General features: G+C 40.8%; 1 protein-coding gene across 1 annotated transcript in view; it reads right to left on the reverse strand.

Moving 5' to 3' along the window:
* The window catches only part of TPK1 (thiamin pyrophosphokinase 1), a 261,714-nt gene that overhangs the window by 118,184 nt on the left and 119,926 nt on the right, over positions 1 to 23,604 (reverse strand). Inside the window, exon 4 of the mRNA XM_009321596.1 lies at positions 17,147 to 17,242. Coding sequence (XP_009319871.1) covers positions 17,147 to 17,221 — 75 coding nt within the window. The 5' untranslated portion in view covers positions 17,222 to 17,242. The remainder of the gene's footprint in view (positions 1 to 17,146; positions 17,243 to 23,604) is intronic.

Genomic DNA, 23,604 nt, shown 5'->3' on the forward strand with positions numbered 1-23,604 from the left:
CAGGGAAGTGGTTGAGTCACCATCCCTGGAGGTATTTAAAAGACGGGTAGATGAGGCACTTAGGGACATGGTTTAGTGGGCATAGTGGTGTTGGGTTGACGGTTGGACTCTATGATCTTGGAGGTCTTTTCCAACCTTAATGATTCTATGATTCTATTCTATGATTCTACTCAAGATTAAAAGTACTACTGAAGGAGGAGGTTCCACCCCAAGTGACTGGCACATCATGTCCCAGCTGTCAGGGACAGGGACAGTAACAGGAGCGCTCTCCTGTCCCAGTCGCAGACCTGCAGAGAGCACTGCTTGACTGCTTATAATAGGCCATGGAGATGGACTGCTGTTGCTCAATTCTCTCACACTCCATCAAACCTCTGAACACTTTATTTCCTGCAAGCAGAAAGGGAGTATTTAAAAGCCTTGGTTAACAGCTTTTGGATCCTCAGATAAAAGGTCACTGAGTGCAAAGTATTATTATTATTGCTTCCGTAATGTGGATCAGTTATGTTCAGTAATTGTATTTTAAAAAGCTACCACTGAGTGAGTCATATCTAGAGCCTTAACACATTGCAGCAGTAGAGTCTTTAGAAGCTGCCTTGACAATGGCCATCTGGTGAAGTTTCCAACTTTATAGGGCTCAAGTCTATGGCCACTGTGATTAGATGAAGTTTTACTCAACCCAGGAGCCACATAATGGTGTTCTGTGTATCTGGAATGATGTATTAATAGCATCAGCTTCTATTTTTATTACTAGGGCTAGGGCTTTATGATTCTGTTGAATATTCGTTTGCATGAAAATTAAGCTCTTTTCTTTTTGGTGGAGAATTACACCATCTTTCTCATCACCATCAGGAAAATACTTGAGAAGCCAGACTGGATCAATATAACACATTATATTAGCAGCAAACACTGAAACAAAAAAGCTAGTCTTGAACTGCGGACAGCATGTATTTTCTGCGCAGATTACAGATCACACAGACCTAACATACGACCAATAGAATATGAATGGTAGGAAAAACTATCCTTAAACAAGAGACAAAACAGCAAAAGCTAATGGCTAAGTTTATGGCTAAGCCATAATACATTTTCCATTTTATTGATTCCAGTGTAGAAACAAACTGCTTTTGTTTGACTGGTGATGACTACGATCAAAAAAGATGGATCAATTATCTGAAAATAATACTACTAAAAAGACCCACCCGCAACAGTTCCCTACCAGTCAACTAGCAGTAAAAATTACTCTCTCCCCAATGGAGGCCATGGGGAAAATGTGCTACATTGACCTGGAACCACAGTGAAGTTAAGGTGACTTTGCAAAGGATCAGTAATCCACATATATGTTGCTTTTCTTGTGAGCAATGGGACTGAAGCTTAAATATTAGCCTAGCCTAGCCTAGTCTTCAAAAAGCTGAGCAACCACTGTGTAGTTCCTTGGTATATATACCTCACCGTACATGAACTTGTTTGTTTTGGCTTTGACGTTTTCTACAGTTTAAAAAGTAAGAATGAAGGAAACACAGAGTTCCCTCTGACTTGTAATTAAAATGATGCAATAACATTCTGAATGTGTCTTCTTTCCCTTGTAAAACTGTCAGTATGTCAGACAAATCCTGCTCTGTTATTCACACGTGTACTCCTCGCGAAGTATGGGACCTATCTGAAACAATGAAGTGCTCACTGACTGCATCTTTTTGTGATAGAGATTGCCAGAGTACTGCAAGTTGAAGAAAAACATAACAACTTCTGTATTTTAAAGTATGACAGAAGTGATCCCGAAGTCGTACTCTTTGTTCATTAGCAACAGTGCAGTGATCTCATGGATTGGTGCCCAAAAAGCAAGACAATAAAACCAATCTAGCAAGGAGTAGATCTCCATGCACCTCCATTGAAAAGGCATTCATAAAACAGAGGTTTGGGGTTGTGGTGTGTTGGGACAAGGCTAATAAAGATATCCGAAAAGGGAATGCAGCTATTATTTAGGGTTTGCATGGATTGTGAAAATGAAAAATACAAGTATGTGACAGGTACGCAAACAAACCCAGCTGGAGTATGAGAGGAGCAGGCAGAGAGAAAAGCTAAAATTCTGCACTTCTGTGATGGTTGACAGTCCTGCCTTTCACTGGATAGTCTTGGAAGCAGTGACAGGCATCAAGACATTGTAGGACTTTAAAAGCCGCTATTTGAAGGTCTAGGTATACACACTTTGTTTATTTAACAAAAAGACAGAGAAGCTAAGTCCAACAAAAACCTCAAGAGCCTTTTCATCCTAAAGCTACCACCTCTGTTAAAAAAAACCACAACACAAAAATCACAAACTAACAAAACAATCAGTTCCTTCCCTGCAATCACTGCTCCTCTCGCTCTGCCAAGCACTTAAGAAAATGGATGTGCCATGACAGCACATACACGACTCTTGGTCATTCCAGAACCTAAGACAAAGTGAATATCAAAGCACAGGCCATTTATATATTCCCACACTACAGACAAGAAAGGCCATTCATTTTTCTACTATGATTTCCTGTGTAACACCGGCTACAGAATTATACTGTTACTGCTAATCAGCCCAGCAGGTAGCATTTGACTAACACACTGTACTTCAATTCAAATGTCCATGCTTCACTTAAATGTCCTGTCACCAGTCCCCTTACACAATTTGTTTTCACACAGAGCCATTCATTTCCTGAAAAAAGGATGAAAAATCCTAAATAACTACGAAGAAAAGCTTAGATCATTGCAGGCACAGTGTAGAGGGCACCATATTCTCTTAAGTCTGTCTATAACCTGACTTAAACATATTGCACAGCATCTTTAAACGCGAGAGAGCTTTAATTTAGAAAGAGTTGAAGATCTAAGGGTGGGATTCAGTCATCTTTAAATGATACACTTATACATTAGTATCTCTTGAAAGAGTTTTAGGAGTCACTACCAAACAGCAGGGCAGTTAAAAGAAGGGAAGCATAAAGACAGACTTTGTACTGGCAATTCAGGGATGTACTTCTTCCTTCTTCCCTAACCTGTGATTTAGAGGGCGCAGTAACCAAGGGGAGCCGAGGCTGCCACCACATCAGAATGAAGTTTCTCAGGTTCCTGCTTCCACTCTCACAGAGACTACTGAAATGGACAACTTGCTGTAAGCTGTTTGCAGGCTTGCTAAACACTATCTTGCTGTGAAAAGTTGTCCAGCTGTTCTGAACCAGAAAGTTCCTCTTTCTGGTATGGTTGGGTTAAATACAAAGAAGATTTTCACTGTATGATTGAGGAACATGTATTTAAGGAGAAGGGTGAAAAGACACAGGAAGCTGGGAACAGCCTGGGGTGGGTGAAAAGAGTGCAATATCTAGCTTTGTAATGTCAGCATCGCCATGACATCTAAGAGCGAAGTCCAAGGCTCAAACTGACAGCAAAGGATGCCCATTCTTTTCAAAACTGCTAGTTATCTCTGATAAGAAATCCTCTCCCCAGGGTATGGGTAGGGCTCTGGACAGACAACTCAAAGGACTTTCTTTCACATGAGCTCATTTTCAGCCAGACAACTTGCAAACAAACACGCCTAAGTCTCAGAGAGGTGGGTAGGTGAAAGGGAACACATTTACTGACAACCAGTAGCACTGAATGTACCCCAAAAAAGACCTCCCCTAAAGGAAAAAGGGAAGGCAACAGTAATCAAGATGTCGTAAAAGCTCTGGAGCCATGAATAAACCTCCCTCCCCCCGAGGCCATGGAGACCATCCACTGCTAATACCCAAGACATTTCTATGCCAATTACAGGTCAGATATTGTATCTGATTCGAACATAGCTTCCTTTTATCACCTTCTCACTTCACTGATATCTTTTTACCTTTCACAGCCTTTCTTAATTTCCTACCATTCATAAGCCTATTCCTTTAATTTAAAATTTTAGAGGAATATGATATAGAGAATAAAAGTAGTATAGTAACATGCATAGTATGTTGAAGTATCTATATGCCGAGATACATATATATTGAAGTATATTATGCTGAAAAGCAAACAAATAAGTAGTAGTGTGAATGCTACATTTATTATTGCTTTATCACTTTGACACTTTATTAATTTTGACCAGTTTACAAGAAAAGCATTTTTTTTCTTCATAAGGCAATTTTGTCGACTCAGGATGCGGTTTGAAAATCCAGATATATCATTTCTGGTCTCTGCATCGGCTTCAATACTGAAGACTTTAAAACACAGCAAGCACTTTCCTTGATAACAAATGAGCCAGAGTAGATTTCAGCTCATTCTCCCATAGCTGAATTAGAGCTCTTGTGCTGGTCAGATCACAGTCATTTTTATATATCATCCACACAACTGCAATGTAAATTTAATGAAGTACTAAAATCCCATGACCCAATGCTGAATATATAGCAAAATATTGTCCATTTTAGTTCATTATACTGGCTCTCTAGCTCAGTGTTTTACATAAAAGGTATGGCATTCATTTCCTACGGGAATGATATGCCCAGCCACACAGCAGCATCTGAACTTTGCTCAGGTAGACTCCTCTTTACTCTAGCCGGAATTTGCTTGTTGCTTCAGCCATCTGACTTTTCATGGGAACAAGAGCTCTCAGCCGAAGGTTGCCATCCTGTCTGTGTACCTGAGATGATAACCTTCAATCAGCTTCATCATCACCTCATTGATTCCACTAATCTTTATATTATATTCTTCCAGCTCCTTCACAAAGCATTTCTTGCTTCTTACGTTCGTTTTCTTACATTTTTACTCAAGTGCTTTCTCTATTTGTAACCCTTTTTATTTCAAATAAGAGGTTAATTCTTTCTGCTAATGACAATAAGCATGCAAACAGATTGCATTTCTCTGCTTAAAACAAGCAATGTGTATGATGGTAAAATGGAAAATGGAAAGATAATCTCAAAATCCAGTCACAGATTTGAGTAGCTGGAAAGATTTTAATCTTGGTTCTACTACTGACTTGTGTTTACATCTCTGGTCAAATAACTTGATTTCATTTCAGTGCTTTGGCTTTGCTCTCTCCTGCAGGTAAATGGAACGTTTGAGGGTGTATATAACATCATCTGGCATAAAGTTTGTGGACCATAAACTTTATAAACATTGACTTTATTCTTTCTTACTTACAGAAACCTAATCTGCAAAATCCACGTGAACTGCTGGACCCCAAGCAATCTGAATTTAACTGCTTGCTCTTGTGCTGAATATTCCTGTATGACCTGGATCAAACAGTACTCCCTGTGCCTCAGGTAGAGCAGAGGCAGCAATAACTCCCGCTCTGCTACTGCCGGTCAGCTGGAGTGCAGCTCTACAATTCATGCTGCATGTGAGATCAGGGTCATTGGAACTCCTTGTTGCCTCAGATTTTCTAGGTGAAGGGCTTGTCCCTACTCCAGACTGTTACCATGCTGTTGTGAGTAGGCAGAAGTGCACTAAACTTCTTAGAGCAATCTCTTCACTGAGGCTTTGGAGGAAAATGTATGCTGGTTTTGACCCTGACACATTTATTCCGTGCATGAACAAGGATTCCAGGACTATCAATCATGTGTCTTCTGAAAAACCATAAAATCTCCTTGTCTTTTACAACAGTATGAAAAGACATTCACAAGCATCAGGCTAACCTTTCTGTTCCCACAGCTGAACCACTGTAATCCACAGTGCGTACTGCGGCATCACTCCACAGAAATGTAAAACCAATCATTGTAAACTATCATATCCCTAAGAAAGCAAGCCCTGTATTAGCAGCAATGCAAGAGGCCCTCAAAAGACTATGCTAAAATGGTCTAGAAAATCTCTTTAACGATCTCATATCCACTCGCATCTAGTGCCAAAAGCTGTGTTTGGCACATGCTGTGTTTTTAATCTCTTCATGTACTGCCTCCAGGATTAAAAAAAGGAAAAACAAACTAACTAAAAACTCCCATCAATGAACAACTCAAGGGAGAAAAAAAAGTGATCCTATCTTCTTCAAGAGCATCTGTTTGTTGTGAGCTTTGCATTTCACATTTCGCTTAACTCTGGCTGTCAGTCTTTACTGAAGTAGTCTTCCTTCCGCTCCCTCCAACATGCTTCCATGTTGTCGCAAGATCAGCAGGACAACACAACTACAACCCACCACCTCCCTGTGAGCAGGACCCCAGCCCACCATGCTGACGCCTGTCATCCCACACTCCTCAACTAGAGCCAGCCTGCAGCCTGTGTTGAAGGTTAACCCAGTTCTGCAGGGTCAGCAGGTGGGAAGGGCACTGCACAGGGAAGAGGCTCTTTGCTGTGAAGACTCTCCCTAAAAGCCTTCGTTATTCCCCCAAAGGGATACAGATCAGATCCAGATCAGGGAGCCTTGCCTGGACCATGGCTCCTGCTGCAGCACGCTGGCAGAGAGACAGTCTTGTACAGGAAAGTCTCTGGCTACTCAGGACCTGATGGATCAGAGACACTGTTAAGTTCTGCCTGCTAGCTCACAAACAGGATATATATCCCAGGACACATATCAATGAGAGTCTGTGCGCCTCTGCACACCTCCATGAGCCCTGACAACTTCTCTTCGATTTCCTTTACAGTCCTGTGGTGGGTTAACCTTGGATGGCAGCCAGGCACCCCCCCCAGCTGCTCTCTCACTCCCCCTCCTCAACAGGACAGGGGGAGAAAATAAGATGAAAAAGCTCATGGGTGGAGACAAGGTCAGGGAGATCGTTAATTACCAATTACCATCACAGGCAAAAGAGACTCGACTTGGGGAAAATTAATTTAATTCACTGCCAATTAAAAATCAAGTTAGAGAGAAAAAAAAAGACAAAACTAAAACCACCTTTCCATCACCCCTCTTCTTCCCAGGCCCAACTTCACTCCTTCATTGCTGAGTCCTCTATCTCCCCGCTTCCCCGAGCAGCACAGGAGAATGGGAGGCTGTGGTCAGTCCATACCAGCTCCTCTCTGCCTCTCCTTCCTTCTCATGTTGTTCCCCTGCTATAGCGTGGGGTCCTCTCCATGGGGTACAGTCCTTCAGGAACAGACTGCTCCAGCATGTGTCCCCCACAGGCTGTAGCTCCTGCCAGGAGCCTGCTCCTGCGTGGGCTCCTCTCCACAGGCTGCAGCTTCCTTCAGTGCACATCCACCTGCTTTGGCATGGGGCCCTCCACCGGCTGCAGTGTGGATATCTGCTCCACCATGGTCCTCCATGGCTACAAAGTGGATACCTGCTCCAGCGTGGGCTCTCCACAGGTCGCAGCTCCCTCAGGAGATATCCACCTGCCCTGGCGGGGGCTCTCCAGGGGAATCCCTCCGGGGGCGGCTGGACCCCCTCCTGCCCTCCTCCCGCTCTCCCCTCGGGGCTCGCAGGGCTGTTTCTCACTCTTTTTCCCTCACCCCTCGTTGCCGGGCAGCGTTCTGCCTTTTCTTAGCTGTGCTTTCCCCGAGGCGCCCGCCCATGGCCGAGGGGCTCAGCTGTGCCCTGCAGTGGGGCCGCGGGGCAGCCCCGGCCTGGCCTCTCCTCAGAGACCCCTGCAGCTCCCCACCAGCACCTGGGCACTCAAACCCAATACAAGTCCCTACTTCAGCTTAACTAATAACCCTCATCACTTAACTCATTATTATTTCTGCTTCTCTAGAAGGCTGAGATGAATATAAGATGTGCCTCTCGGCCACAAAGCTCCCTTTCCTTTCCCATCACACCTTTGTGTGGTTTTGTTTCAGCTCCTGCCCAGACACTGGTCTGGGACCCTTGGAAAGCCTACAAAGGAGACTACACAAACCTGTGGTATTTCAAGGCAACAGGGTAGATTTTCTGTAGACAAGGGTTGCTGTATGAAACTCTCCACCAGCAGCCCACAGGCGCTTATACCCAGATGAACAGAGAAAGCAGACCTCAACACTATGAGAGGTGAGATCTTTTCCTGTGGCTTCCTAAACCAGATGCGTCTGTTCTTTAATTTTCTGCCTATTTTTATTTCCATTCTGTCACGTTAAATTTAGGTATCAAATTTTAAGGAAAGAATCACAGATTTTTAAGGGAAAACATTCCATACGAAATACAGAGAAGGAAATTAAAAAAGCTCCATTTCCATTAAAGGGTGATGCAATTTTTTTTTTCCATCGGAGTAAGAGTTAATGGCTCAGGCGCTTTCGCTGCATATCTTAACATTTAGCAATGAAGTCTGTATAAAAGACGCCACAAATAATACAGAGCTGAAGGGCATCCTCACTCTCCTGCAGCAGCATCACAGAGGAGATAATAGCAAAAGAGGCGTTTGTGCCTAACTAGAACGAGACGTTAGCTCTGCTATTTAAAAAGTTTAAACTTGGGTTCACACAGGTCTGAAGATCTCCCGATAGGTCCCAACAGAACAGTAATCTTTTCAGCTGGTCTGAACATTAATCTTCATGATGAACAAGGGGATAATAGCCTGTCCTATTACACTCAAGGGAAAGATATAAGATCTGAAACTAAAGACGGAAAAATTTTCCCGTGTCTCTCAGGCCCTATTCTGCGAATCGTTCCTCTTTTGAGTGATTTCACTGAATACTTGGGCAGAACAGATTTTTTTTTTTTTTCCATGGGAGTGCAGATTTGCAGAAAGAGGTCTTGAATTTATTCATTTGTTTCTAAGAGGCTGGAGATATTCTTATGTTGAAGGAAGTAGGTTAGGACCTTGGATGCCAATTTTCGTTTTCAGAGTAGGTTCAGTATTTATAGCAGGTAAGCTAAACATAGCCTGAATAATGTCAGCTTACACCCACTACAGAATCTATTTTATTTTTCTACACTGTCCTCTAGACCATATAAATTTAGCCATGCACTTAAAAAGAAATGAGGCATGATTTCTTAAACTGGAGGTGCTTGTGAAGCTGTAAACATTTTATGCTCACATTTAATTTGCACAAAATATTTAGCTTTAATTGTTCAGTGCTTAGTTGTTCAGTTGTTTAAAAGGGAAGCTCGATGGGTTCTTTAAACAAGTTGAAGAGACCATCCCCCGAGTCTCCTCCTTAGCAGTGACAAAGTCAAATTAAAAGGTAGCTGATTAAAAAAAGAACAGTGAGAGCAGCAGAACTAGCAAAGCCTGGTTGCCAGCATGGCTCTGCTATGAAGGCCCTTCAATCCCTACCTCTATTGAGCTTGTGCTACTGCCTTTTTTACAGTGGGAATACTGTAGGGGCCTTGCAAGTATTAACAGGCTACCTCATTTTCACAATATTTGTGAAGAGTTAAATTAGTGTAAGCCCCTCCGTCCCTTCTTGAACACTGCTGGTGTCAGCCAAGAGGTCCAGAGTAAAAGGTCAGGGAAAGTCAAAGGATTGCAGAAGACAGTGAGGCCTCAGGACCACAGGCTAAACCATTTCTATGTAGCACCAGCTACACACTTTTACTTTGCAACAGTCTTAATACCTTTCTCTCCCCTCCATCCCCAGTACTCCTTTCTAGGTAAGGAAAAGAAAAAAGAGAAAGACCCACCACAGCTTCAAAAGATTTGACCAATATTACAATTTTACTGTTTCTCTTGACTGTTCAAAGGCCATACAATGTTACAAAAATGGGGAAAATGTCATGGGGGGAAAAAAAAAAAACCAAACCAAAACCAGTAAGGAAGAGTGCTTATATGCACTTACTTAGGTTAAATAAGTTTCCTTCAACAGGACAAAAAAAAAGAAGCCACAGAAAAAGGTTAATTGGTTAATTTGTTGATTCACCTACTGCTTGAAGGACCAGCTCACTGCAGTTTATGAAGTTATGAAACTGTTCTCTCTAAAGCCAGTGTTTCTACACTCATGGATGTAGAAAACTGCTGAAGTTTTTTATGAAACTATCTCACCAATAGCCAAAAACCTGTCACTTACTCTTGACAAGCATCTCAATTTAGTAAGAAGAAATCATATTTGAGATGTAAAAAATGCCCTAACTATTATAATCTGCAGTTAAAATTTGCTGTACCAGCAAAATTTTCTTAATATCTATCCTTAATTATAAACTTACATCCCATTAACTAAACAGAATTTCATAAGAATACTGCTAACTTACGGGAGATTTCGTAACACCACAATATTCACGTGTCAAGCAGGAAAAAAATAAACCAAGTTATTTATGAAAATCTCAGGCAACAAACTGAGCTCTCAGTCCTTGAACTGCAGAGAAATTCCTGGTGTCAAAACCTATGGCTGTTCAAGATTTCCTGCTACAACATCCACCTCCAAGACTCTGTCAGTGCAAGTACGACAGTCTTTTGAGAACAGTGGTATGTCAGCGTAGCCCGACCACTTTCCCCGGATCGAGGCAGTTACATCAGCAACAGCTACTATCAGGGAAGCTGTGCTCCTGTAAAGCCGAAGGGGCTGGAAGGGGGAGGAGAATCACCTCTCCTATCAAAAATAGTTATAAACAGGACAAAATTGGTGATTACAAAGGGAACAGTAAATCACCTGTTGTAACCTCATGTCTTCTGTTTCAAATATGTTTAGCCTTTGACTAAGTTGAGAGAACAGTAGCTGGCTGCCTTATTAGCTTCCACAGTCTCATTAATGAGCATATCCTTGATCTCTCCCATCCCCTGAACTGCCTAAATAAATGGTATTTTTTCCCCCGTTCTTCCCCTCCCCAAAGCTTGATATGGGGTTTATCTTTTTTAAACAAACAAAAATCAACGCATTCTCCAGAAATCCCACTCTGCTTCTGCCTTTTTTCTTTTAATTATCTTCATAGACCAAATACCAGCCCCAGTAGAGTATACAAGGATTACATAAGAAAATTTCTCAGTATGTGATGAATTGTGTTCTTACAGACACCCACTTTGCATGAAATTATGCTAACACAAAGATAGTCAGTGTGTCTTGATGCCCACAGCTGTAGTAGAACAGGTATACAGCCTGCTTCCTTCACATGAAATTAGGGTGTTTCTCGTTGGGAACTGGCAAGTTCTGGTATCCTGTATTACAAGAAATGTACTTTGCCATAACCTTACAATAGGAAGCCTTAAAATAATTCAACAGTAGGAAAGATGGGTTAGATACTGCATTCCTGGGAGATGGGTTTGGACCTTACAGTCAAAATAGTCAGCGCTCAAGGATATGTCTGTACACCCTATAGGAGGGATTTACTCCTGTTGAAAGGTATTATGAAATTCTATATTTTAGAAGTGGGAATTAACAGGAAACACTTTAGATCCATTTGTTTCTTTCTGACAGGAAAGGTTTGTGAAGAGGATTACTATTAATAACTCATGAAAATTTTTGATACAGTACTCGACAGTATAGAAACCTTTTCATTACACGTATTTAACTTCCCCTAAAATATATCTCATTTGCATTTTCTATTCTCCTCCTGTGAGGCATTAAGAAGAAAAACTCGACAGTGCCACCAAAACACAACAGGTTCATTCTTAGCCCTGCCTCCTATATGGAATTTGGAAATAGAGGCACAAGCTTCAGGGTCCTTATAAAAGCTTCACACTCCAGCTCCATGCCAGCTTTGGTATCTTCCAGACTGCCTCTCACCCTGTTTTATGGTATTTAGTTACTTCCCTGTTCCCAAATCCTGGTAACAGCCTGTCCTCATCCCTAGGCTTTCCTTTAAAAGCCATTCTCGCTACTGTTCTGGGTCCCCAAAAGTTTTCAGAAATGAAAACAAGTAGTGATCCGGCATGAAATTACCAACTACTAACATGAGCAGCAAAATTATGATTCAGTCAGGAACTGAAGCTGATATATTTACTGTTACAAAAATGCCGCGTCATCAGGAATAACCTCAACTGATAGACAAAACCAAAGCTAAGCTGAACAGAGCCTGGTACTTGCAATAATTATGCCCTTTCTACATGGGACTGTTCTTTATGTGAAAAATCATTCTCTTTTAAAATACTTTCTGAACTTCATTTTAGAGTATTTTCTGTTTTCCTTCAGGGTCTTTTTCTTCGTGTAAAGACAAACCACAGAGTGCTTAATAAGCTGTTTGAACACTGCACAGCCGAAGGTAGTACATATACATCACTTCATTGCCTTCTCTTCAGCACTTTATAAACACAGGACTTCACCAACATTATGTTTAGTTTAGCCTCCCTCAACAGAAAAGAAAGTGGACTGATTTGACACTTTCTTTAAAAGGGCAAAGGGAAGAATGCTTGCATTCACTTAAAAGAAGTAATATCCTAGACTGCTGACAGATTGAACCTTTAAAGTGTAATTTTAAAATGGAAATGTTAGTATAGTATCCCTTTACTGCAAAGGGTTTTTAGGAAGAGTTGGTTTGGGTTTTTTCACTTTTTCATATTGACGCTGATGCTTTTATCAATTTAAACACACTAACATTAAACCACTAAAAGGCATGTAGGTTTCAATAAAATTCATTTTTTATATCTTCAGACCATATAACCAAATGAGCTGCTTTAACTTTTTTTAAAGCAGAAAAGATAATAAAGTTAAATGAAAAGTCCCAGAGCTTAGTTTCAAGACTAAATGGTATTTTAGATTAAACAGTTAAAGAAAGCAGAGTTTGTAACTCTGAGATAAAGATAATGGCTTAAATCTATCTTTACATTATGAGGATTCTTCATGGAGCTGCATAATTGATAAACACACTTCCACTTCTCACTGGCGTGAGCTGCTATGAGCTGCCTGTGAGTCAGACCAGGGACACTGTTACGGAAAGAGCACTTGATGAACATTGGGAATTGGAGGATCACCCCCAGCTGTACCACTAGCATGCTGGGAGACTGTGGACAAGTTGCTTCTGTACTTCTGCTTTCCCGTCTGCAAATGGAAGATAATAATGTTCACTTTTAATGCAAGATCTGTTGATCTCTAACTAAGAGATATTGTAACCATGCCTATCATTTTGCCAGTTCAGTTGGTTTCTTGAAATAGCTTGTGTTACATGAGAGAAAACTAAGACCAGAAAGTAGTACCAGACAGAAATGACTGTAAATAAGTTTACTTCAAGGTCTTGTAATGAAGAAAGGAAAGTACTCACAACCACAGAATGGATAAAATAGCGAATAAAGCAGTAAAGCAAAATGTGCACACCTAAGTGTTCAATAGACCATAAACAACGTAAAAGAAACACATGGCAGAAATAAAGACAGAGTTATAAAGACATTAAAAAAAGCATCACATAGGGCCAGGAAGGTATACTGCCAGCAAATTTCTGTGTTTATATACATACATGCACATGCATGTCCGTGCATGCATACTCACAGTCATGCAGAAAGAGGAAGAAAAATATCTAACAGCCTTTAGGTTGGAAAGAAACTTCAGAAGTCAGATTCTGTTTGTGGTACTTCACTGCTTCACCCATCCGGTACAATGCAACTCACAAATGAATTAGGGCTGTGGAGAGGGAAAATTAAGACTGGTTCTAGCTGGCACATATAAAGGGTACTGCTTGTTCTAACATTCACTGCAGTCTGTAATTATAAATACATATAATTAGGTGACTTAGATATCACAAAATGACCCTAATGCTGCTTTCTGCATGACTTGGCTATGCGACCCAAATGTGCAATGTAAACCAGAAATGAATGACCCTGAGATTCAGAAACTATTCTAAGAGTTTTTATTTGAGACATAAGGAAAAAGCAGTTATGAATTTGGCTAATTATTCTAGAAGACAGAATTACTGCTGTTTATATCAAACAAGGAGTTCAAGAACTAACAAGGTGTTTTTTCTCCCAGATTTGTGTCTCAGTTGACCGTCAACTCCAATTGCATCTTTCCTTGTAGTAAAGGCATTTCTAAGGCCTCTTCTCAAACTGTATTCTCCAACAACCAGTCAGATCTAAACTAACTTGCAGCATTCTCTCCAGTGGGGGCACTGAGTGTCTATCTCACCTTCACTCCCGCACAGGTGACCTCTAAGAAAGCTGTTCGACATGATTATCTTTCAGTACTCTATTCCTCTGTTCTAAAATTATTTGTTCAAAAGCTATTTGGGTGAGCAGGAAGGAAGAGGAGGAGGATGACGGAGGTGCAGAGACATGGAAAGTAAATTACACAAACTTAATTCCTTTGGAATAAAGTATTGCCCCCATATGTTCATGTGAGCTCAAAAACCTCCTTGACATAGAACCTCCATAGAGGTGACTGATAGATCAGAGTAGAAATTTTATCCGTTCAGTACAGCAGATAAATGATAAGTTATTCTCTAACCAATGGATGAACATCTGTTTCAAATACATCAGCTCCCCACAGTTGAATTTTATCCAGACAAACTATGTCACAGGATTGTGGATCCATGGTATACATTGAATGTAATTAATTTCCTAGCTTAACATATTGCTACTCAGAAAGAGCAGCAAACACAGCATGACCGGGGTATCAATTTTTTTTTTAAAGATACTAAAGAGATATTTTCCTTGTTTAGTAACTTCAACGATAAATCATGGGGAAACAGATTTGTAGTGTCTCTTTGTCATATTCCTCTTTGACAAGTGCTCTGAATAAGCTAGACAGAGTGGGTAAAAATCAAAGCTGGAGACATACATATTTTTCCTGGAACTGGGAAGACATATTCCACCTAGTTAATACTCTCAGTTAAAAGGAAAGCTATTATGATATTTTTTCCAGAAGGAAAAAAAAACCCATTGTCACGTGCAAGTTTGTACTTCAGGCCAAAAATGCAAATGCAAATGAAGAACCCCTTCTCTATTCACTGCTAGTTTTCAGACCCCAGACCTTCCTTTCTTCTCAGCTGTATGTACTTCCCAGGTGACCACAGAACTCAATGGCAGCATTCTTCTCTGAAGAGATTTGTGTTCTCCTTGAAGATTTTGGATCTATGGCTTCAACAGCCTGTTTTCTTACGACTTGACATTTTTATGCCAGAATGTTATTCATAAAGACACCTAAATTAAGTGCAGATTTAGGTATTTAAAGAGGCTAGACTTTCAGAAAGGCCAAGTGGTTGCATCCATAAACTAAGGCCAGTATATGTTCCAAGTGCTCAGAATCTCTGTGTTACTGGGGGAACAGGCATCAAGCTAAGCACTGCATTATCAGGACATCCAGAAGAATCACCAAGCTTCCTACTAACAAATTATACCTCATGCTTCAGAACAAAGAGCAAATTGGAACCTAAACTAGTAATTTATACAGTTGTGATACAATTTTGGGTTCCTTTTGCTTAAGTTTCACATATTATTTGCCTAAGTTGAATCAATGACTTCTTGAAACTCCTTATGTCAGAAAATGCGGAAGACCAAAAAAGGAAACGTATGCTTTAGTTACACACATTAGTGTGTTTAGTTACATACATAGTGTGCATGAATCAGCTGATAGTATCTTATTATGTTTCACGGAACAGACACTGCAAGCAAGAAGCAGCTAGGATTTAATGAACATGGTACTTAGTTTTAGAAAACATTTCTGTATTACTTCTTGCACCTCTGAAAAACTCAGATTGTATTTAAAGCACATCTTACATGTAACAGCATGAAAATATAACTGAACTGAAATCTTAGGTTTAGCACATTGGCATGAACTCTACACAATTACTGCAATTACACTCTGGCTTGTTACAATGCAGTATCCTTTAGCCAACTTAACAGGGCTTTACCTAGGAGAGTGATCAAAGAATTCAAAGTTTTACAAATAGGCTACTTATTGTTGAAACACATCTGTAGCTGCCATGTTCCCATTGCTCTTATTTTAACCACACATTGATTATTCATTATAAAACCTCTTGTGATAGCTTAAAAAAAATCCCTCTATAGCAATAGCTGGGATTTGATAATGAACCGAGTCCAGGAAACAGACAAGTTCTCCTTCATTCTAAGGGTAATTCTGTTAAGAGAGAAGCACCTTACTTGCCAAAGTCAAAACAAATCCTAGGCATAGGTGGCTCCTCTGTTCTGACGGCGCTCATTATCATTCATGTCCTAGATGGCAAGACACCCCTCTGTGCTCTTGTGATGATAAATTATAGGCGAAAAAAAAAATTATCATATAAGGCGTTTCCTTGCTCACAGCCAGATAAGAGAAGTGTATGGAGAAACTCTCCCATCTCTGTCTATACTGATAGGGGAAAAAAAACCTTATGAACAACAGTATGTATTGAGGGTGGCAAGAGGAAGATGCAACTGCAGATGGGCATTGTGTGACAGCACTCTGAAATGCCCCATGGACATATATTTCCTTTAGAAGATCAAGACATTTCAAAATAGCTTAAGCAAAACCTGGTTAATTATTTATCAGCCTGGAGTGAGGAGAGAAGAAAGAGGGAGCAGTACTGGCATCTCCATCTCTTACTACTTTGTTGGAGTACAGTGATCTCAGGAAGTAGGGCAACTTTCCTATCCTGCTACAATGCAAATGGGAAAAGAGGAGGTTTACGCATCTCCTTCCATCTTGTGCTGTTTTTTTCATTTCCTTACATGAGTCTTGCCCTCACTGTTGGTAAAAGGATGCAGCAGCTGTTTCCTCTCAATCCCTTTCTCCTGTAGGTACAGAGCAGAAAAGAGAGCTCAGCCCTTACGAATGACTGCTGTGTGGGGGGAAAGGGGAGCAATCCCAAGAGCACATCTGCCATCGACTCATCATTTTGGAAATTCCCAAGGAATTTTAACTTCGCATCTTAGAGAGACAAAACAAGCGGGCCTCTGAAACCAAAATGTGGAAGGGGAGGGGGAACGTTGCCTTCTTCACCTTTCCAATGAAATGAGCAGCTGACAACTCCATATGGCTCCTTTTAAGTTTAGTGCACTGCTTGCCCTGCAAAGGTTCCCTTTGATTCCAGGGGAACCTTTTGCAAAAGGAGGTACTGCTTACCATATGTAACGTTGGCAGGATAAGATTCCCCCTCCCGTCTCACCTTTGGGAGGGGAGAGGAAGGAGATGAACATCAAGGTTCAGTGTGCCAAGACTTGAAAATATATTTACATGCCAAAGTGGGACTCTTCCTATGAACACCAGCCACAACAGCTCTTCTGCACTTTAGGTAGTTCATTAACAGAAATCAATACAAGCTGCCTTTTAAGAAAGCCAATGCTTGTTCAACACCTTACACTGTGTAATTCCTTTTAGCAGAAGCACCAATGCTTACAAGGTGTGCAGTAAATTATGGCAAAACCGCAGAACGGCAAGGCTACAGAAAATATTGTTTCATTTCAGTGCAAACTTAAAACATAAACCTAAATACATTGAGAGGAAGAGTAATCACTAAGAACCAAAGATGTGTTGCCTTTACCTGGAGGCCCTTCTTCTCTATCTTTTTCTGGAGTATCTGAAGGCACTTGGTGAAATCTGTGAGGTCCTGATCCATGGTCTCAATTAACTCACATCCCTAGTGAAGAAACAGCAAAACAGAGAGGGGAAAAAAAAATAACGTCAGTCATCTTTCAATTTCGAGAACCAATGCCGTCTTTGGTGAAATTAACTGCAGTCAACAAACTCTTAAAGAGTCTGCATGGAAATGCAGAATTAAGTAAAAGACTATTAACTTTACAGAGCCCAAAGACCATAGGTCCCAGCTGAACAAATTATTATGAAACAGCAGTTTGATAGGCACAGGAGTAGATATTCAAAACCCATTGAGTACATTTGTGAGTTTGGAGAAGCATGTTCTACGATGCTGTGCTGGATGGACAAGTTCTGGTGTAGCGAGCCCTGGGTGATCAGTAACTTCCAGGATCAGGTTCCAGGAAAATGACTGTCCTCTCTGGTGCTACAGTTACTATGTTTCTGCTACGTATATTCAAATGTGTATAAATGTAAGCATACAAAAATGTTCAAGCTTCCCGGAACCAGTGCAGTTGTACTAGTTAATTTGCAGTGATACAACAACAGTTTCCTTGCAGTGGGGCAATATGGATGACAGCATGTTAAAGTGGAGAAGAGCAGGAGTTCGGATTTCTTAATTGAAAGCTAAAGCAATTCCTAAGCCTCTAATAAAAAGCTGAGTAAGGAAAAGTGGAGTATATCTACCACAAAGTCACTATTCAAAGAGGTTTCAAGGATACAAAGTACCCAATACAGCATCGTAAATTAAAATAAGAACCATACACGCTGGATTTAGAGGTTCCCTCTCCTACCACTTCAAGGTCCCCTTAAAAGCCTCCTAGCTTTGTCTTTATCTGACAGATTTTATGTTTCTGCTATACACAACAACAACTGATAAGAGAAAAGCATTGAGACTACAGAATCTTTGTATGTGTGCCTGTGTGTATAAAGTACATTATTTTGTTACATCAGAAAAAAAAACCCCAAAATGTTAAAAGTTGCCTCTACCTTAGTGGTAAAAATAAAGGTACAGAAACACAAAATTTCTCAGATCAGTGCATGGATGGACTTTAGTGTATTGCATGCAACAAAACAGTGAGCCTCCAATAGGAAGACATACACCATCACCGAAATGCTTCCCCGCACAGCCAGAACGCACACGAAACCAAACAAAACCATCATGCAGTAGGGGATTTGGATGAAGTGGAAGAGGTAAGGGAGGAGATAACGGCATGCTTTTTACTATACCTCTTCTCCACCCTCCTCAAAAACTTCTGAAAGGAAACCTGGTCAAAAGCAGTAGCCTTTCTGACACCTGATATGCTCTAAATACTCAGGCCCGCTGAGGTGATGCATCATATAGCTGCAACAGCACACGTAAACAAAGACGTCCCTTGCAGAAGCGGTGCTGCTGCCACCACGAAGAGGCTAGGCAAAATGCAGCTGGAGCCTGGACTCAGTGCTAAGCGTCAAACAATTTGAAGAGCTGCCATGTCTCTACTCTTCACCAGGAAAGGCCAAAACATAAAATTGGCAGGGGCAGAAGGGACACGCCATCTGGAGCCTGTAATGAACATGTGAGTTGTGCGATGCCAGCCAGAGACACCAAGGGAGCCCAAGAAGTTCTAGGGATGTTCAGGCCCACCCAGAAAACTCACAATTGGATCTGAAAACTACTGAAGGGAATTTGTTAATCAAAGTCACTCTAAATGAAAAGATGTCTCATTTACCAAGAATGGGGTGCTCTCAGACAGTCTCGTTATCGGCATTGATAGTGGCAAGAGAGACCAAGCTGTGAGAAACTGTGAACAGACAGAACTTCCCCAGCCTTTGAACAGCACGAGAACGTGACAGATGAAGACTAAATCAATGGCAGGGACAGCTACTGCTGAGCATGGCAGAAGAGACAGAACCTGAATAACCAGCTCTTAAATTAGCAGTAGAGAAGGAAGGTCTTTTTATCTTTTGCCAGGGCCATTCCTTGGCTTCACAGCGCTGGCAGAAGTAAGTGCTTTATAGGTACCAATTTATAAATAAAAGATTTAACCCCCACTCTCCCCCAGCACTTTGAAATACTCCTTCCTGTAGTCACTAACAAGCCTGATCTCCTCCTTGGACAGTCAGGTTTTGGCAGCTGCAGGTAGGCTGCAATTCTGCTTTGCACCCAGGGAAGACCAAATTATCTGTTGGGTTTTTTTAAGTGATGATCTACAACGGCTTAAATTACTTCATTATTTACTATTTTATGCTTTCTACTATTAAAGACATTTGACTTGAGGTTAGCTCTTGCCTAGCTTCTCAGGATGTTCTTTGATAAGAAAAATATTTCAGAGCAACTACAAGGTACTACCAAGGCAAAGTAACTTCAGGATGGTGGCTGGAGAGCACCGTAGGTCATTTACCGCAGCTCCAGAAGAAAGCCATGATGCACCACACGTAGACATCCTATGTTCAGCCCTGCTATTGTCTTTTGCACATATTCACAATAAACGGCCTCAAACACGTCACAGAAATGCAATCTAAACGTGTAAATGGGATGTCAAATACACAATTCATTAAAGGCAGGTTACGGTACCAGTGATACTGATACTAAGAGGGTACTGTGGCAGCAGGAACTAAAACTGAAACCTGGCTTAACAGTGGTATCCTGAAACTGTTTACTCACTGTCCTGCACCTTTGACACTTTATGCAAGTACTGCTGTAGATCATACTGAAAAATGTTGACAGAGCGCTACCATTAAAGCCACTGCTTCCTTCAAATTAAACCGTGATTTCTCATTCTCTTTCCACATCAAGCAGATAACCAGTTCTGGAATTGGCAGAGGTTTTAGATCTGCTCCTTTTGCCACAACGGCAAAGAGACTGGCGTGGTCAGACCGTACTGGGGAAGAGGACAGGCAGCAGCACTCGCATCTTCCTGCATCCTCTCTACAGGCTCGCTGCAATTAATATCTGTGCAGTTCATGTTCACTGATGGTAAGAGAGTTTTAGATAAATCTGTTGCTCCTGACATATGAAATCCAATATTTGATACCACAGAATTGGATGACAATTCAAATGCAGTTCTTGTCAACCTTCACCGTATTACACCTGAATGACAAAAATCTTCAAGACAAAGCTTTCCGGTGCAGCCAGGGTTTAATGAAACAACGGTATAACAATTGCAAGATAGGCAATAACGCTTCTAGTTTTATAGATACCTGCTCAACTTAATAACATTAACCTTTGGTAAGAAAGTTAAAAAGCCAAACAAATTTAACATTAGGAAAGGTTAGAAAAATCAATACCACACAGCAGGAAAGAAAACAATAGATTGCATCTGATGACGATATAACTTTGCTGAATGATAGGATGAGGCACACAGAATTAGGCTTTGGCTGTTCTGTCTTATTACAGCAGTTATGGGAGGCACGTTGCTGAAGAAGGAGGAGTGTGCCAGACACACATAATAGGATTATTGAACCCTATATTTCAGACAGACACTGAAATCAGACAGGCACTGAAATGTCAATCTGAACATCTCAGCATTTCTCCCATTTTTAGAAATATTATGCATCACAGCATGTTGTGTGTTTGAAGAAAGCAGTGTGTAGGTGCCCATTCCCCCATGTCCTTATTAACCTCTTATTAAAAGAAAATCATGTTTGTTCTTTCTTTAGTCTTTGTGAGCATGAGAATATAATTAGGACAGAATACATAAAAATATCCTAATTTGTACTCTATCTCCAAGACCCTCATAAGGCAAGCCATTCGAGTCTATCTTTTGAAGCCTGTGTCTGGCTGTGCTCACTGAGTGCACCAGTGACGTCCCGTTCAGTCTTTTAACAATTCCTGTTGCACTGAAGCTCGATTTTGAGGTATCAATCTCAACATGGATGCACTTATGTGTAGTGTTAATGGCAGACACAGGAAAACCATGTATCCTCAAGTTAAAAGAGAAGAAGGGAGACAGCTTATAGAGCCTCTCAAAACCACAGCACAAGCAAATAAAGTTTAAGGAACCTATATAAATTAAATGGTATTTCTAAACACTCTTCTTCCCCTAGACCTCACCTGCCCAAACAGTAATGCACCCAGTCAATCCCAATACCTCACAGACCAACTGAATAAAAGCTATAGATTCACAGAACTATTTCAGTTGGAAGGGACTTTTCAAAGTCATCTGGTCCAACCTCTCACTCAGAGTAGGTTAGATTTGCTCAGGTTGCTCAAGGCCCTTTCCAGTCTACGTTGAGCATCTCCCAGGATGGAGACTCACAACTTCTCTGGGCAACCTCTTCCAGTGCTTGACCACTCTTGTGGTGAAATTTTCTTTTCCAGTCTCAAACTGGGATCTCCTGTATTGCAAATTGTGGTTGTTGCTTCTTTTCCTATCCCTGCTTACCTTAAAGAAGAGTCTGGTTCTGTCTCCTCTCTGCCCTCCCATTAGGAAGTTGAAGACAGCAATATGATCTCCCGTTCACCTTTTCTTCTGGAGGCTGAACAAACCAGTTTCCCTCAGCCTTTTTTCATGCATCATGTGCTCTAGACTTCCCTAACATACATTTCCCTTACTTGCGCTATATCGGCATGCAATATTTCCACCTCAGAGAGCCTGAAGGGGTCAATTAGCAGCAAGGAGGTAGAGGGTTCCTAGTTCTCTCTTCTTTTTAATGTAAATTTCTGGCCCCAGGGAATTGCAATCATTTCGTCCCTCTGGTATCCTCTTCCACTTTTGCCCACTCGGAGAATAAACCCAAACCTCCACATTCTTCATATACTAGCTGCAGTCACCTGAATGTTTCGAACACCCAAACATTTTCATACCCAAATACGCAGACAGGTATTTACACTCTGAATTGGACTCAATGCAGTTGATACTGAAAAACAACTGCAGGAAAAAGCATACATGGATCCAAGCAAAGTGCTGCTCTAGACCAGGCATCGATGAACAGAAAGGGACCACAGAGTCTGACTGCAGGTCTTGGACCAGGCCTAGCAAAGAAGATAAACATGTGGATGCATAATCAAACAAGCTTAACAGATGAAAGACATTATGTTCTACCACCTTGTCTATAATAGGAGGGTGGTGTTGTGAGACCAGAACATCCAATCAGTATCAGAAAGAAAAAAAACTAGTTTGGGAAACATTTCTTGCAGAGATGGCAGTCACCCAGACAGAGGTCATCTTTATTGTTGGCCCAGTGTTTCACAGCTGATCCAAAACAACTCTCCCAGAATGGAAGCCAAGTCTAGCATGGGATAAAGATGGAGCAGGCTATAATGTCACATAAGGTTTCTGAAAACATTTAAAGAGACAGGATTGGAGAACAACAGATAGAACAAGAACATCTAGCTTGAGCTGCTGATAGGCATAAAAGTTGCACAGATTTCCTATAGGCTGTAAGTTACTGGAGACTGATGCAGTAAGATGGCACCAAAACCACAGAGCTGGTTTATTTCTATGAATTACAAACCAGCAGGTAATTAGAGATGTGAATCCTTTTGCATTTTGGGAGTAGGATGCAAGTATGGAAGGCAAAGCAGTTAAGTTCACTGATTTCTTTTGGGAGTTTCAAATACTGTTGAACAACAAGTATTAAACAGCTTCTCTTTTGATCAGCTTAATTGTATGAATTACCTTTTGATATTTGTAGTAGAGAACAAAACAAATATGTGTAATTGGTGAAAATGATTTTGGATATTTAAATAGCCAAAAATACGTAATTAAGTGAAATGCATTTTCTTTCAGTTTTTAGACTCAAATTTGGCTGACTGCTTGGCATCAGCGCAAAGCTAATACTGTACAGATTGCTTGGCCCTCAGTTCTGGGGTGGTTGATGTTTTGACTCGTCCAATTGCACATTAAGTGGCACTGCCATTCAGATTAACTAAAAGAATTTATTAATCATGTTGAAGCATATGCACTGGAAGCCAAATAACTGAAATCCACATTCAAGTGAAAGTCCCACTACTGAAAAACAAACCAAGAATGTTTGGTTTTGACCGTCACTTCTAACCTTATATAACAGCACTTGATTTATTAAGCGAGTACTCTCTGGTGGCATGAAATAAAACCAGTAAATATATGTAAACATATGCACACCTCCGCAAACCAAAAGCTACATGAACTCGTGAAATTTGACAAGTTTAAAAAAAAAAAAAAAAAAAGAGAAGAGCTCTGTAGTTGAAACTTTGACTGCAACAGCTGCAGCCTCTCCTCCCTTCCCCTATTTCTATTTTAATACGGTCTTTTTCAAAGTAAATAAAATATTTCCTGTTTTTGTTTTTAATGAGGCAGCATGTGGCTTCTGGTGGAGGATAGTTTTTTTATACCATACATTTGATATTGAGATAGCAGCAATGAAAGAGTTGTTCTGCATTAATTACGTTGCCCCCTTTCAAAAGAAAAGTCTATTGTTCATGAAATCATGGCAATTACTTAA

The sequence above is a fragment of the Pygoscelis adeliae genome, unplaced genomic scaffold (genome assembly GCF_000699105.1).
Source record: "Pygoscelis adeliae isolate BGI_AS28 unplaced genomic scaffold, ASM69910v1 Scaffold40, whole genome shotgun sequence".
Taxonomy (NCBI): Eukaryota; Metazoa; Chordata; class Aves; order Sphenisciformes; family Spheniscidae; genus Pygoscelis; species Pygoscelis adeliae.